At 41.0% G+C, this 15,439-nt stretch overlaps 1 protein-coding gene across 1 annotated transcript in view; it reads left to right on the top strand.

Annotated features, from left to right (window-relative positions):
* Positions 1-15,439, top strand: part of GARNL3 (GTPase activating Rap/RanGAP domain like 3) — a 112,243-nt gene that overhangs the window by 75,704 nt on the left and 21,100 nt on the right. Inside the window, exons 4-8 of the mRNA XM_053472617.1 lie at positions 8,655-8,729; positions 12,972-13,071; positions 13,479-13,597; positions 14,618-14,682; positions 15,073-15,136. Coding sequence (XP_053328592.1) covers positions 8,655-8,729; positions 12,972-13,071; positions 13,479-13,597; positions 14,618-14,682; positions 15,073-15,136 — 423 coding nt within the window. The remainder of the gene's footprint in view (positions 1-8,654; positions 8,730-12,971; positions 13,072-13,478; positions 13,598-14,617; positions 14,683-15,072; positions 15,137-15,439) is intronic.

Here is a 15,439-nt window from a genome sequence, read left to right on the forward strand (position 1 = left end):
GATGCATTTGACTCATTAGCCAAATTTTAGAGGATGACTAGAATTGCAAACAAGTTTGCTCCTTTCAGGGGTTAACACAACACTGTTTTATATTGATTTATATAGCACCATCATATTCCGTAGCGATGTACAAATGGTAAACAGGACATAGCAAGTAGCGTATCGCGTAACAATTTGGATTTATAGAATCAAAGGAGCTTACAATCTAGGAGACATATTGAAATGGCAATGGAGCGGGAGGCCACGGATACCCAGATCCCCCCCCCCCCAAGGAGACCCGAGTCTGTGAGCCGCCGGTTAAACAGACCTGGCATGAATTATTCACGGTATTCTAAATAGCTCTGGCACATGCTCCAAAAAATGTATATTCATTAATATTTTACTAAATGGAGTAGTTTGCTTAATCAGGCAAATTGTTATGTAGAGCATAATTTTACCTTCCTGCTGCTTGGTACAATACGGTTTTCAGGAATCTCGAGCGATTCTCGACACGGAGCCAAACTTCATTATTTCTAGGTCAGGTACCGCCGGTTTCTCTTCTTTTTTTTTTTTTTTTTTTTGGCGTCCTCATCAGATTAGAAGTGTGATTTCCAGTTTCGCCTATGTTTTTTTTTTTTTCTTTTTTTCTAAAACCAGTTTCTATTTGTAATTTTAATGAAACGGGAGTATTCCCACAGCAGATCGTTAGACAGAACACTCGACGCAATTTGTTTTCTAAATGGAAAAGTAATTGGACTTAGATTTGGTATATTTTCTTTTTTTATTTATTTGAAAGATACAATATATATAAAGAAGGAACTCCAGACTTGTAGCCTGCACCGAGCTGGAGGCCCCCATCCTCCACCCCCTTTAAGCAGCCTATTGAGCAGCAGCATGAAGAAGGGGTGCTTGATTACTCAAGAAACTGCCCCATCTAAGTTTGACTTGCATAGCTCCCAAGTGTCCCGCATTCCATAGGACAGTCCCGATTTGACCACTCTATCCCACTCTCCCACCGAGCTCTACCTCTGTCCCGCTTTTTGGTATATAGAGATATAGAGCTTGGCGGAACAGCAGGATTTAGGACTGCAATCCCGCCGTCCTGTTTTCGTTAGTTGGTGTCTGGGAAGAATGCGTACTGAGCATGTGCAGAATTGTGCACATGCACAGTAGCGTTGTCAGTTTGAGTGACATTCTACCTCTCAAGCTCCGCCCCCCAGCATCCCAATCCATCAGGGGGATAAAAGTTCAGACTTGCTTTTTTCAAGATGATCTCCTTAAATGGTTCCAAACTTCCAAGGAAGCTAAATTACTCTCTAGATTTAACACTTTACACGCCAGCGAGGATATAAACAGCATGCTTCACAAGATGCACCTTCCGGGGTATTTCAGTTCACATCTCCTCTGGACAAATTGGAATAACAGCTCCAGTAACATCATAGATATCGGCTTTTTTCTCACGGCCGCTTCACATAACTTCAAGGATTTTGAGGACAGCGCGATGCCAGCATCAGTGGGTTCGATAGTTCATGGTTCGTAGTTCTTGGCGTGTTCCTTAAATCTCCAGTCCAACGCATTTGTGTTATAATTGAAATGCGTTTGATCTTGCTAATCTTTGGATCCAGCCGAAATGTTGCTAGCGAGAAGAACATCTTTTCGAAGAAACGCTTTGTCTCTCAGTGTTTTCATTCACAGTATATTTGATGGACAGAATGGTTGACCTTCTCAGTAACGCTCTGAGACACTTAGCAAAGCTGCTGGCTGCAGCGTCCCAGCAGAAGTAGTAGGGGCTAATACAGTGAGGGGACCAATGACTAAGTAAGGTTTGAGTCTTTACAGCAGGAATGGTAAACCTAGGTTTTGTCATATTTTGGGGCATGGAAATATCTTCATAGGCGTTCATCAATCTTTACCACTCCCATCACTCCTGTGTCCCAATGGCCCTTTATCACTCCCATCACTCCTGTGTTCCAATGGCCCTTTATCACTCCCATCACTCCTGTGTTCCAATGGCACGTTGTGTTCGCTTATCCAAGTTTAAAAGGATAATTGTTGGTTAGAAACCCTTTTTGTAATTATGTTACAGCCAGAAATGTCCTTGTTTTTCCATGAAAACAGCTGAGTGACCCCAAACCTTTGACCGGTAGCTACATTCCGGTCATTACATCATAAGACGCCCACAATATACATATCTCGGAGATTATTGAATAAATGAAACCCTTAACGTGTTTGTATCGTTTAGCTATTTTCTTGCACAAATATTTACAGAGGAAATAAAAAAAAAAAGTACAACTTAATAATTCCGCTGTCTGTTATTCTCTGAAGATGAAGCACCGCTCCTGTTCTGTATTATCCGCAAAGGACGGGAAGGTCATAAAAAGGCTAATTGGATTAAATGCTCGCAGGCTTTACATTATAAAAAAAAATGCAATTATTCCACTCCATTATACGGCTCTGCGTTATATTTCGTCCCGAACCCCGGCAGACGATATCTATTAATGATGATGATGTCCTTTGCTGGTCGTGATCAATACTTACACCGATCAAAGCTAATCCAATCAACATTGCTGTGCGCTTTGTTCTTTTCCCATGTAATCGGAAAGATTGCAAAACGTGTCAGTCTCTATAGCAATGATGTCAACGGTTATGATGTAATCGAGTGGCCGTCGCTGGCTACGAAGTCGTCTCATGACCTATGATATCACTAAATATGATGTCAGTGATCAATGATTTACTGTCAGTGCTTACTTATATCTGATATCATTGACAGATGACCTGTGATGTCATTGTGATGTCACTTGGATAAATTATTATGGCTGGATATACGTGGCTGCACGGTACATTTTTTTGCTCGTGAAGCGTGCGGCCGGGCATTTCCAGGCGGTGACTACAATTCCCAGCATGCTCTCGGGTGAGAGATAGAGAGCAAAGCTCAATATAAGAAGGGCTGGTGCACCCCAAATCATGGCCGGCGTGTTCTCCACCCCCCCCAACGCGTTTCACTGACTATCTTTCCAGTGGTCCGGGTAATCAATTCTGGGAGAGCATCCAACACTGGAAAGAGCATTGATTTCAATTTCCCCGAGTAACAAGAATAAAGCAGCCGCCATCCCCTCTGTTTCTATCCTTTCCTCTGTTTCTATCCTTTTCTACTTAGACGACCTATAACTCTTCCCGTGAACGCCGGCATAAGGGGGAGTAACGTCTTTTGTATTATAAAATTTCCTGGGGTCACAAAATATTAAACCAAAAGTGTGCAGAATCCTGATAATCACCCCGTGTTACAAGGTGACCGGCTTCTACTTGTTCTTGGAATTATTCCCCGGAACCCCCTTAAGGTTAATTATATGTTGGATTTTATTTTTTTTTTTTTTTTTTTTTTCATTAAATGCCATTCTAAAAATTACCGGCAACTTATTTGATACAATTTATTTTACAATTTATTTTATCAAAAAAAAAAAATAATAATAATAATAATTAGTAATACTGAAAAATATTTGCTATTTTTTTTTTCTAGTTTTTACAGTTTATATTCCATGTAATTTGTTGGAATCATAGAAATAAAGCATTAAAATGTGTCCCCCGTTTTATTTTTACAATCCCTTCAAAGGTGTTTCTACTGTATGAGATGCTACATCTGAATAAGGGGCCGCTGAGGTCTTATTTGAAGCTATGTCTTACCCTACGGGGAACTTGTCCATTGAAAGTCATCACAGGTCTCCTTGGACAATAGATCAGAACCTTACCCCATCGCTGCAAGGTCTTCGAGTACCAAGAACCATACCGGCAGCATCTTCTCAGTCTGAAGTTCTTCAGGTCGTTATATTCGGGATAAATAATAGCGGAATCCTCTCATTAAAGATAAAAACAAATAATTCTATTCCTATGTAGAAGGAACAGAAAATAATGATCTACGTTCTCCACATTCTTCTAATTGGCCGCCATTGCTATTGTCCCGTCCTGCGTTGACTCTACAGCTCTCTGGACTATAAATATTGGCGCTGATTTCCCCTTTGATTTGTTGCGGCTATTTCTTGGAATGTTCTTGTTTCCACGGTTATTGGGTTCAAGGAATGAGGCTTTTGTATCTTTCAAGGCTAAGGCTCCTAAGGACCTTACAATAGAAATTCTGACCTCATGGGCCGCTCGTTCCCACAGCGTTTCACGTACAGTCTTAATTTCCATGTGTATAATAGTCCGTTCCTTCACCGCGAACCGTAATTATCAACTATGATACGTTTTATAGCTATTAATAACCAATATCCTATATCATAGACATGCCCCCCCATACGCACATTCTAGTTCAGAATTCTAAAAATTCTAAATCAGAAATACGCACAATCTAGTTCAGAATTATAAACATCCTAAATCAACTACGCACATTCTAGTTTAGAACTATGCACATTCTAGCTCAGAATTACGCACATTCTAGTTCAGAATTATAAACATCCTAAATCAGAATTACGCACATTCTAGCTCAGAATTACGCACATTCTAGCTCAGAATTACGCACATTCTAGCTCAGAATTAAGCACATTCTAGCTCAGAATTAAGCACATGCTAGCTCAGAATTACGCACATTCTAGCTCAGAATTACGCACATGCTAGCTCAGAATTACGCACATTCTAATTTAGAAGTATTTTTTGTTATAATAAATAAAAAATAAATATATTATTGTCACATTTTTTCACACTTTACAAGAAAGTTCTTATTCTGAAAAATAAGAAATAATAGAATCGGAAAACAAATTCAGGATTCTTTATTCTCAAAGTCTAGAATTATGCCGACACGTTTGCCGAAACTCTCCCCACCCCCCCCAACAGAATGTCTCGGCGCATGCATAGATCTTTTTAGAAATCAAATACATTGTTTCTTCTCTATAATATTTCCCGCTATACAATTGGTCGTTAACGCGCCGCTATAATTCTTCAACGTCGGTAAATTTCTAAGGAGGTATTTCTCAAGAAAATACAGCTAACATGAGAGATACCGGGGGGGGGGGGCTTCAGGCGCCACATCTCGTATTGACTTTGTTTGCTTTTATCCCCCCCCCACTTTGTTTTGCCGAATAATTGGACTTGGCTGAGAATAGGCTCCTGTGTGTGCCTTTGCAGCCTGATGAGACAATCTACTGTAAAGCCTCTCGCTCCCGCAGAGTCCCTGTAAATAACCCCCTCCTCTGTCACCGAAAAGAAATCCACTGTCTGCGGCGGCCGTGACCTGCTCCGCTCACCCACTCACGCTAATTGTTCCTGGGATATGCTTTAAAGGCTCTATTCTTTCCGGTTAGCCGGTGCCAGGAGCGCGGACCCCCATGTTCCCAGTTTTTTCGGACCCTGTTCTCTGTCGAGGGCTTTTTTTCTCCCCTTGTTCCGTTTTGGAATTGTCTCTCTTCCCGCAGCCCCATCTGCTGTGTCTATTGATCTTGTTAAATCTTGCTTTTTTTTCAGACAGCTTTTTCTTCCTCTGAATCACTATAACAAAAAAAACAAAAAACATAAAAAAAAATAAGGATGCATTGGGTGGTAAAGATGCTGTTCCACTAACTGGACGGAATTTAACAGTTTCAGTAAATGTAGCCAAACGCTAAATGTCTTCCATGAAACTATTAATCATGGGAATTTTTTTAGGGAATGTTTAATTATCACATGATACAAACACAGCCACTGATAGGCTGTAACTACAGAGGCTATAAAAAAAAAGGCTTAAAGATTATTCTTATGTTTTTCTTATGTGATTAAATCTTCCAAGGAAATGCTTTGTCTAAGTGGAACAACATCTTTAAGTCCAAAAGGGTGTCATGATTTACTAAGCGTTTAGACACCCATTGTTGGTATTTATTTTGCAAATTGGATTCGGGTTACCCCATTGGCTATTTAGATTTGGACACATATGATTTTGATATGATTAAAGCATGTAGTATGTTAAATTCATACACCGCCTCCATGCAACAATTCTATAAATTTATCTAACAATTGATAATGTACAGAATGTGAGAAATTATTTAATTTTAAAAAAAAATGCACTCAACGTATATAACAAATTTTCATGGCGTTTTATGTTTGCCCCAAACCTACTAACAATCCAGATGCAGCCGTCGTTTTTATCGATTTAGTGGATTTATTCTAATATAATATAATTTCCCCAACCCAAATAATCCGTAACGCTGATAAATTAGATCGAAAATCTCTGTTATAATCTGGCCCGGGCTCATTACTGAATCATTATCACATAATTCGTTTATCTAACATCCCTAATCCAGTTAAGGATTTCACCTGCCGGTGGCCTTAATGAGCCACATGGCCGTTTAAAGGTTCTGGGTAAAGGTTCTAGGTAACGGGAAGGTATTTCTGTGTTGTTATGGATGTCTGCGCGCTCGATTAGGAGACGTTCCTTGCAGAATGCCAACATACGTTAGGAACGAGATGCAGAGGGAGCTTCAAGATTCTGACCACAATTTACTCATTCAAGATCAGTTCTTCCGATGGCATTTAAAGAAAGGAATCCCGGGGTCTAATAACCCCCCAGCGCTGTATACAGAAATCACCCCCCAGCGCTGTATACAGAAATCACCCCCCAGCGCTGTATACAGAAATCACCCCCCAGCGCTGTATACAGAAATAACCCCCCAGCGCTGTATACAGAAATAACCCCCCAGCGCTGTATACAGAAATAACCCCCCAGCGCTGTATACAGAAATAACCCCCCAGCGCTGTATACAGAAATAACCCCCCAGCGCTGTATACAGAAATAACCCCTCAGCGCTGTATACAGAAATAACCCCCCAGCGCTGTATACAGAAATCACCCTCCAGCGCTGTATACAGTAATATAACTCACAGCGCTGTATACAGTAATATAACCCCCAGCGCTGTATACAGTAATATACCCCCAGCGCTGTATACAGTAATATAACCCCCCAGCGCTGTATACAGTAATATAACCCCCCAGCGCTGTATACAGTAATATAACCCCCCAGCGCTGTATACAGTAATATAACCCCCCAGCGCTGTATACAGTAATAACCCCCCAGCGCTGTATACAGTAATATACCCCCCCAGCGCTGTATACAGTAATATAACCCCCAGTGCTGTATACAGTAATAACCCCCAGCGCTGTATACAGTAATATAACCCCCAGCGCTGTATACAGTAATATACCCCCCAGCGCTGTATACAGTAATAACCCCCAGCGCTGTATACAGTAATGTCGGTTGGTAATAAAAACCTGGTTTTATCTCATTTTGTTCCAATAAACTCCCTTTTATCTGCAGACCTGGAGCCGCCGTTGTTGTCAGTCACGTGATATTTTGGGTGACTTTCCTGCTCAAACACCACACTGAGCTGATGCTTTATGGCAATGCTAATGAAGTCCTTCCTCCATAGACCTTCATTGGTCAAAGAGTCTACCTGAGTGATTAAGACTGAGACATTCTATTGTTTTCCACAGGCAGTATGATAAGGAGTCGGGGGGGTTAGTAGATCGGGGCTCAGATAACAGAGCGAGAATCATACAAACGGCTGATATGCAGCTGCCTGAAAACATATTCTGGATAAAAAAAACTCCAACTGCACAATATTTCTGAAAACTGATTTTAGATCTGATACTAGTAGTTTTTTTTGTAGCCATTTCCCTTTATCTAGTATTAAATAGACCAAAAACTCCCCTGGGGTAGAATTATAATGTGATATTTCTAAGCAAATATTTTAATAACATGTAAATCTAACACTTGCACCTGCACTCCAACCACAACCCTTATCCATCGCAAACCCTTTTACGCCAACCAGGTCGTTCTCGGTTGAATAAATAATCCCTTTTTCCCTTTTTTCTCTCTTTTTTCATTCAATATTTTTTTCTCCTATCTTAAAAAAAGTAACTTGTGATCGTTAAACCTTCCCTCCGTCTGCAGCAATCCTCAGGATAAATTGCTAAGGAACCCTGGCACGGCTTCTTCGAGCGCGTCTGTAACACACTATGTTATTAATGCGGTTTTTGGATCTCGGCCAATAACGATCACCGCTGCCTCTCGGAAATCTAAGAAAGCAGCAACGTTCCGAATTTGTTTTTACTTAATGTATTTATTTGTTACGAACCTTTTTTTAATGAGATGACGCGATGTTCTACGGGTTACAAGCGAGGTTCAACAGAAGACGTGTTACACGGAGGGAGAAGGGTTCGAAAAAGAAGCCGTAATCTAAAACTAGAGGGTCAGATGGAGTGTGAGGCAGAGAGAGATTTAGATAAGTGGAACAGCCTCCCAGCAGAGGTGGTAGAGGGCAATACAGTGAAGGGATTTAAACACGCATGGGATAGACATACGGCTCCGGAATCTAAGACGAGACCAACGACTGATTAAGGTTTGAGTCTTTACAACAGGAATATGGGCAGACTAGATGGGGGCCGAATGGGGCCGATCTGCCAGCAGATTCTATGTTCAGGTAACTTCAGACTCCGCTACCCCCAGATGGATTTTTATTACAGACCCCCCCAGATGGATTGTTATTAAAGACCCCCCCCCTTTATGTCCTGGAAGGGTGAAGAACGGGGGTTGGTTTGACGTATTGATCACCGGTTTGTAAAGGAATTGGTGATTGTTTCTAACGATGATGCTTCCTCGCCAATAAATATAACATATTCAGAACGTATTCAATTATTGTTCTTTTTTTCCCCCCCAGCTCATTTCAAGTGATGCCGATGGGGCTATTCAAAGAGCTGGAAGATTTCGTGTGGAGAACGGATCTTCAGATGAGGTACTACCAACAAATATATAGGAGATTAGACACGCGTTTTGTCCCAGAGAAGTTAATGTATCGCAAACACCAGCTTTCAAGGATGTTTTAATGAACCGTAGAGCGTTCTCGTCCTCCTGAAATTACCGTCCAAGACTCGGAGGAGATGAGACTAGTTTGAGAAGGACCATTCATGGTCCTTGGTCCATGAATACTTGAAACTTAAGGCAAATGCAAACATTTACAAAGCTACAAACAGAATATCATTTTTCCTTAAAAAAAATAAGCAATATATTATATTTATATATATATATATATTGTGATATTTGTCTTATTTTTAACAATTTAAAAAAATCTCTCTCAGCCATACAAAAATCAACCATATTGAGACTGTCCTGGTATGAATAGAGTGACATTTAAATAACGGTTTATATTATTGTATATCAATAAGATAAAAGCCGGCACTTTTTATTGTATCTTGTATACCTTATGTATGTCGGTCAGACAAGCTGCGGGGTTAACATCGGCCATTGTTGTTCTCTCGTTGCGTCCTTCCCATTTCTCATAAGATTCCTCCTCTGCTTGGCATGTCTCTTTCTTTCGGAGGTTCATTATTCTTCTAATAAGGGTTTAAGGATGGACACGCAGGGATCAAAACACATTATTTTTGCTTCTGGTTGAGCAGCAGAGAAGATCCTATGGTCGGTGGAAAATGACTAATTAGGCGTCTCAGCTGAAACCTCGCACAGGGGTTCAAGAAGATGATTGTATGACTGATGTGTACTGATTTCTAAAAGCTAATAATCCTGGAAATACGATTTCCAAGCTGAAGGATAAATATACGATGTCCCTAAAGAGCTGCTAACAGAGAAGCAGTGGATCCAGGTTGAAACCATAGGTGGTAGTAGGTCGGTTCTAGGGTAGGTCAGTCCACCAAGTCTAGATGAGATCCTGGAAGCTCCAGTGTTGGCCCATTGATTCCCGGTGTTCGGTGACCTCCTCACCCCAGCGGGAATTAAAATGGTCTTATGGTTTGGGTGTAGGTGGAATGGGTGGAATAAAAAAAGAATAGGACATATATCTTCTATACTGGAGCTATGCCAGGTACATAATATCTAGACCTGAGCAAATCCAGCTGTGAGGATGAGGTTCGTTCATGAGGTCATCAGATGTTCTCCAACATATGAGACCATACAGCGTCTTGACTGGTTTTCTAGATACTAAATTAAGTTTCATTAAAAATCTTACTGAGGTTTTCTACAGGCAGTTAGCTGGGACTGGAAAAGACTTCCCAAGGCTACTAAATATTATATAGAATGGCGATCAGGACAATAGAGTTAAAACAGAGAGTAGCTGACAGTTTTCCTAATGCAGCCATACAGGAGAGACCGAAGAGTGCCCTGAATACTAATCGGGAATTATTCTACTGCGGAAACGAAGGTCACCGGGGTGATAAACGACCTCCAAAGCTTCTACCTTCTAAACAAGTCACCATGAACGTTTCACAACGTGACGTAATGCAGCGGTGGATTGGAAACTGCTGTTAATGTCTCTTTGATTTATGTCGGGTGAGCTGTGTCTCGCTCCTGTCCCCTTTATATAAGGACCAAAATGTTCCACTAGACAGTTACTCCGGCCCTGAAGCAGACCCTGCGGAAACCGACCTGAAGATCAAAGGCTGCCCTGGAGGCTCGGTAACCGGCGGTGGCGTCCAAAGCTTTCTGGACAAATCCATTGGGTTACTAAGTAACTGTGATTATGAAGGGGTAGCGTTGGTTAAAATTAGTTTAACATTCGTTAAAATCCTTAAAAAGAATGAAAATGAACACCAATATATAGAAAAGGGTCCTTCTATGAGACTTTGTTGCCACTGGGAGCTCCTCGTTGAGCGCAGCGTTCCTCTTGACTGTAACCAAGTGGTTTTAATGCCGTTCCTTTTTGGAACCTTAGCTTGTTGGCCAAATATCCTTAACCGAGTTAAGTTTATAGAATAGACTTATTATCTACAGCTTTTTAGTAGGACAAACACAATCTGGAAGGCTCGGTGACCAAGTTATCGTAAAACCGGCCTTTTCTCCCCCAGAGACTAAAACTCAATACCAAAGTTTTACCTTGTATGGCTTTAAAGTATGTAAATTTAGTTAAATACAGATTTATAATGTATTATATATATTTATTTATATATATATTTATATATTTATACATAGTCAATATTGTCACATTTATATTCTACTTATCTCATATTATATTTAATGTATTTATATGATGCCAGCGGATTCCGTAGCGCTATTATAATAAGGAAACAGTGAAAATTCACATTAAAATTGGCAATAAGATTAGCAGGCTTTGAGACATATTAGTAGAGGGGGAGAGGAGGCTCTTGTTCTTGTGAGCTTACAATCTATTATTGGATTTAGACGTGAACCGGTTGCCACGTGTTCGTCTGAGCCGCCGCCATATTCGCCGGCGGGGTGGCGTTCTGTCTCCCCGGGCATTATAATAATACAAAGCTGTGAATAGCGCTGCCCCCTTTATGTTTATGTTCACAGCGGAACGCATCTGCGCCATAGAAAGAAAACAGAAGCGAAATCTGTTTACTGAACTCTTTTTCCCGCAGAACAGATGTTTTCGGGGGGGGGGGAATAGAAATAAAGCAAGACAAATATACTTTGCCTTTTATCGTGGTCCGTGTGTCTCTTTTCAGAAAGGCAACAGGGTGAATTTTAAGTCGATGCCCTTTGAAAAAGCAGAAACGTGAATAACGATGGCGGCAGTAACAGTAAGGGGGGGCTCAGACGGTATTTCAAGGCTAATGGGCTCCTCTATGGCCTTTTTATCTTTTCTTTTGATGATAAATATTCATGTTAGGCTGAACGCGTGCCACATCAAGAGAGTCGACATTAAAGAGCGAAATTGGCTATTTTTATAGCGTTATAAACAGAAGTTAAATAGTTAAATACAGATGGCTGTATAGGAACCATATGCACCATCACCAGAACCTGTCTAGGATCCTTCTATGGATGATCCCTGCCAGTATGTATCGGGCAGAACTAACCAAACTTTGGGCTGGTTGGGATAGTCTGTGCTAGACCTTTTTTTTTTGGGGGGGGGTCACTTTATTACTGGGCCAATGTGTAGTCCCTTTCTGCCCTTGTATGTAAACGAAGGGAGGGTATAGGGAAAAGTTTACCGTTTTGGACGTATATATAAGACCCGTGTGCACCATGCACATACACGCACTCATGCTATACTCATACATCCCAAGTGTCCCTCTTTAGAAGGTTTTTTTTTGCCTTTCAAAGTCTGACGTCTCCCATAACCAAAATACGCCTCCTCTGATGACAAATACAGTCGTTTCCAGTCCTTGCGTCCAAGGAGAAAAATGTTATAAAATGTTAATATGATGAAAGCTCCACGTCCCTAGAAAATGGAATCACTTAATGTGATTAATTAAACTTTTTCAAGGTAAAAAGGGAATGAAAAAAAAACCCAAGGTGAGTTAGTGTCTTCTGAGGTCTCAGTGACAGATCGGTTCCCAGAACCAATCCGCGCATGTTAGATCTCTAATTTTTGCAGACAGCTTCGAGTTCAGGTCGTCTTGACCACAAAACAAATTAGCGCCTTGTGTTCCTGTCTCAGCTCAGACACATTTGTCGAGTAAGGAGATCTAGGTGGACCAGTCATCCCCAAATTATAATTCTCTTCTTCTAAACCATGTGGTTGACCTCGAAATTCCTTGTGGATCTACCCAAAACTTATCCCCCCCCCCCCGATGTGCCCAAGGAAATACACAAGAAGGAAATTTTAATAAGAATAAGTCCAAATAAATACCAAAAATTGTGTACAGTTTAGCAATTACTTAATTTAACGTATTCCACGGGGAATTTACCAAAAGACTTCTCTTGTTGGAACACCACCATGCCACCAGTTCCGTGGGCTTCATGACTCTCATCCCTAGAGCCAACTTGGTTTCCCAGCTCATACCCAAGCCCTTCAAGAACTTAAGTTCCAATAAACTTTAAAAATAGGGTCCTCGCCACCCCTACCGCATTTCCCCCTCGCCCTAATCATCCAAGGAGCCGCTTTGGAGTTGGGTTGAAGAACGTGAAGTTAGTGTAGATGCGGCTCAACAGCCTAGTTGACTTATGCCAACAGTAATGATAATTAAACTAAAATGCTTCCAAATGTAAATTCAGCTACCGTTCCTCATTGGCTTAACCTTCAGACGTCCTTTTGACTGCACCCTTTTGGATTTCTTTACAGAATGTTGACTACACCCCGGGAACTTGGAGAAGAACCGACGTACATTTAGAAAACCCCGAATATCACACCAGATGGTATTTCAAATATTTTCTCGGCAAAGGTGATTATAACTCTCTCTGTTAATTAAAAAAAAAACAAAAAAAAAAAACATCATTATACAACATGTCGACAGATTTCTAGGATAAAGTTATCAAAAATGTGTATTTTTTTGAAAAGGGGGGAGGGGATGAAGTCTAAAATTCTTTGCTCAAACCACTACTACTATTTCTGATCAACTTGGGAGAGAACCTTGGACAATGCCGGGTTTAATTAACCCTTCTACTTTATTTAAAGTGAAACTATGACATCACCAATCAATACCATGGAACATTGAGAGGGTTTATGTTCGCATGACTAACACATATTTCTAATTAAACTTTTTCTCTTATAAAATTACTATTTTTTGTTATAGTTTTGTATTTGTTTTTCATCCATAGAGCCAAAAAATATAAATTTTTTATTTTTCAGTCCATCAAAACTACATTGGAACCGATGCTGAAAAGAACCCCTTTTTTCTCTCAGTGGTACTTTCCGACCAAAACAATCAGCGGGTCCCTCAATACCGCGCAATTCTATGGCGGAAGACAGTAAGTGACACTGGGGGGGGGATGCAGAGACGTCATATTATCTACATTTTTCTTTTCACATGTGCTTTAGTTTTAATAAATCTCTAAAATGCAATTTGGACATAGATTTTACCTGTTTTTTTTTTTTTCCATTAAGGAAAAGTATTTTTTTTTTTTTTTTAAATGTTTTTTACAAAAATACTTTGTTTTTTAATTTAGTTTTTCTTTTTTCATTATCTTGTATTTCTTGATCCTCTGTAGAAAATTGAAAAAGAACCAAAAAATGTATTTAAATTGTAATTGTATGAATTTTGACATTGGAAAGATGAATTTAGTTACTTTTTGTCTATATTGTCATTTATGGCGCTATATATTGGGGCTTAAGACCTACAGCTATTATATACGAGCTTCTTATATATATATTATTACTGAAATGTATTAAAGGTAAGGCACGGTGATTGCTAAACGCACAATTTTACCTCCGGCTATAAAGTCTTCTTGGGGTTGGGTGGCTCGGTCTTAGGGTTAACGGAACCGATCTTTATGAACGGATACCAAAGGGATTATATGAATGAGCGGATTGCGTATTATGACCCCTCCTGTACACAGAGCTCCGCTAAACATGTAAGCCAGAGCTCCGCCAACGCTCTCGACAAGATCAGATGAGCAAGAACGCTGGAAACGTCTCCTGTCGGCCGACAGCCGGTCTGACGGCAGCTGCTGCACCGTGATGCGTTTGCCTTCCGGCTACGGCACGAAGGATGGAAACCCGTGATGGCGCATAGAATCTAGACCATCTCTGACCTCCTGAAATATCAACTCACAGCCGGTTAACCCCTGAGTGCTAGATCCAGGGCATCGCAAAGAGTTAAACCCCGGCCTGCCAATATCAGTCCTCTTCTGCCATGTCCTTATTCCTAAAGTTCCTCGTGATATGTATCCCCTTTTACAATCTGGGAAACTTTCAAATCAGTTGAACCCGATACTCTTCGAGGATTAACCCTTTAATTGCTCGTGTTTTTTTTTTGTTTTGTTTTTCAGGGTACACAAAAAATATGCCTCCCATACTGCCCTACAAAAACGTTATCCGTGAAATCTATACTAAGGTAAGTATTCGGGGGTAAAAATATTATCCCCCAAAATGTAATAAAGGTAATCCATTGCCGACAGGACAACAATGGATGGTGGGACTGGTACCCGTCAGCCTTAAGGGGCATGTCTGGAAATACATGGCCAAATATACATGCAAAATGTTCGACGATGGCAGGATAAGGGGCATTTGCCTCCCTCCCCCCCACCCAACAAGGATAAGTCATTTATGGCTCTGTATAATTTTCATTAACGATTTGAAACGTCGAGAGGTTACGCCACACCACGAGCCTGCGTTTCATAAGAACTCCATGCGGCAGAGTATTGTAGTAATAGAAAGGGGTTAAACTTTGGAAGCGGTACTTTTGGGCCCCCCCCCCGAGTAATGACTTCACTTGTGTTTTCAGTGCCATGAATCTTGACAGATTTGAAAAAAGCCCCAGGGAAATTCTTAACCCAGAGATCCAAAAGGTAAGACGTTTTCTTTCGATTCCGCGCTCGCCGATGGGAAGATTGAGTGACTGCTTGGGTGAGGATGTTTCATCGTCATGGAGAGGAGTTAGAGATGGATAAGGCGGAGAGGTGGTTTCTGGGAGAGAGGTTGATGCAGGTTGTCAGGGGCATGGGTCACCGTCGTAGGTGGCAAGAGGTAGCCCGTGTTCCATAGGGCCGATGTGTTGTCCTCCCTCCTGGAAAGCAATTCCATGGATGCCAATGGCTCGGACTGGAGGGAAGCACAATGGCCAGGAATGGTGGTCGAGATGGTCCTTTAGC

Source organism: Spea bombifrons, chromosome 8 (assembly GCF_027358695.1).
Source record: "Spea bombifrons isolate aSpeBom1 chromosome 8, aSpeBom1.2.pri, whole genome shotgun sequence".
NCBI classification, from domain to species: domain Eukaryota; kingdom Metazoa; phylum Chordata; class Amphibia; order Anura; family Pelobatidae; genus Spea; species Spea bombifrons.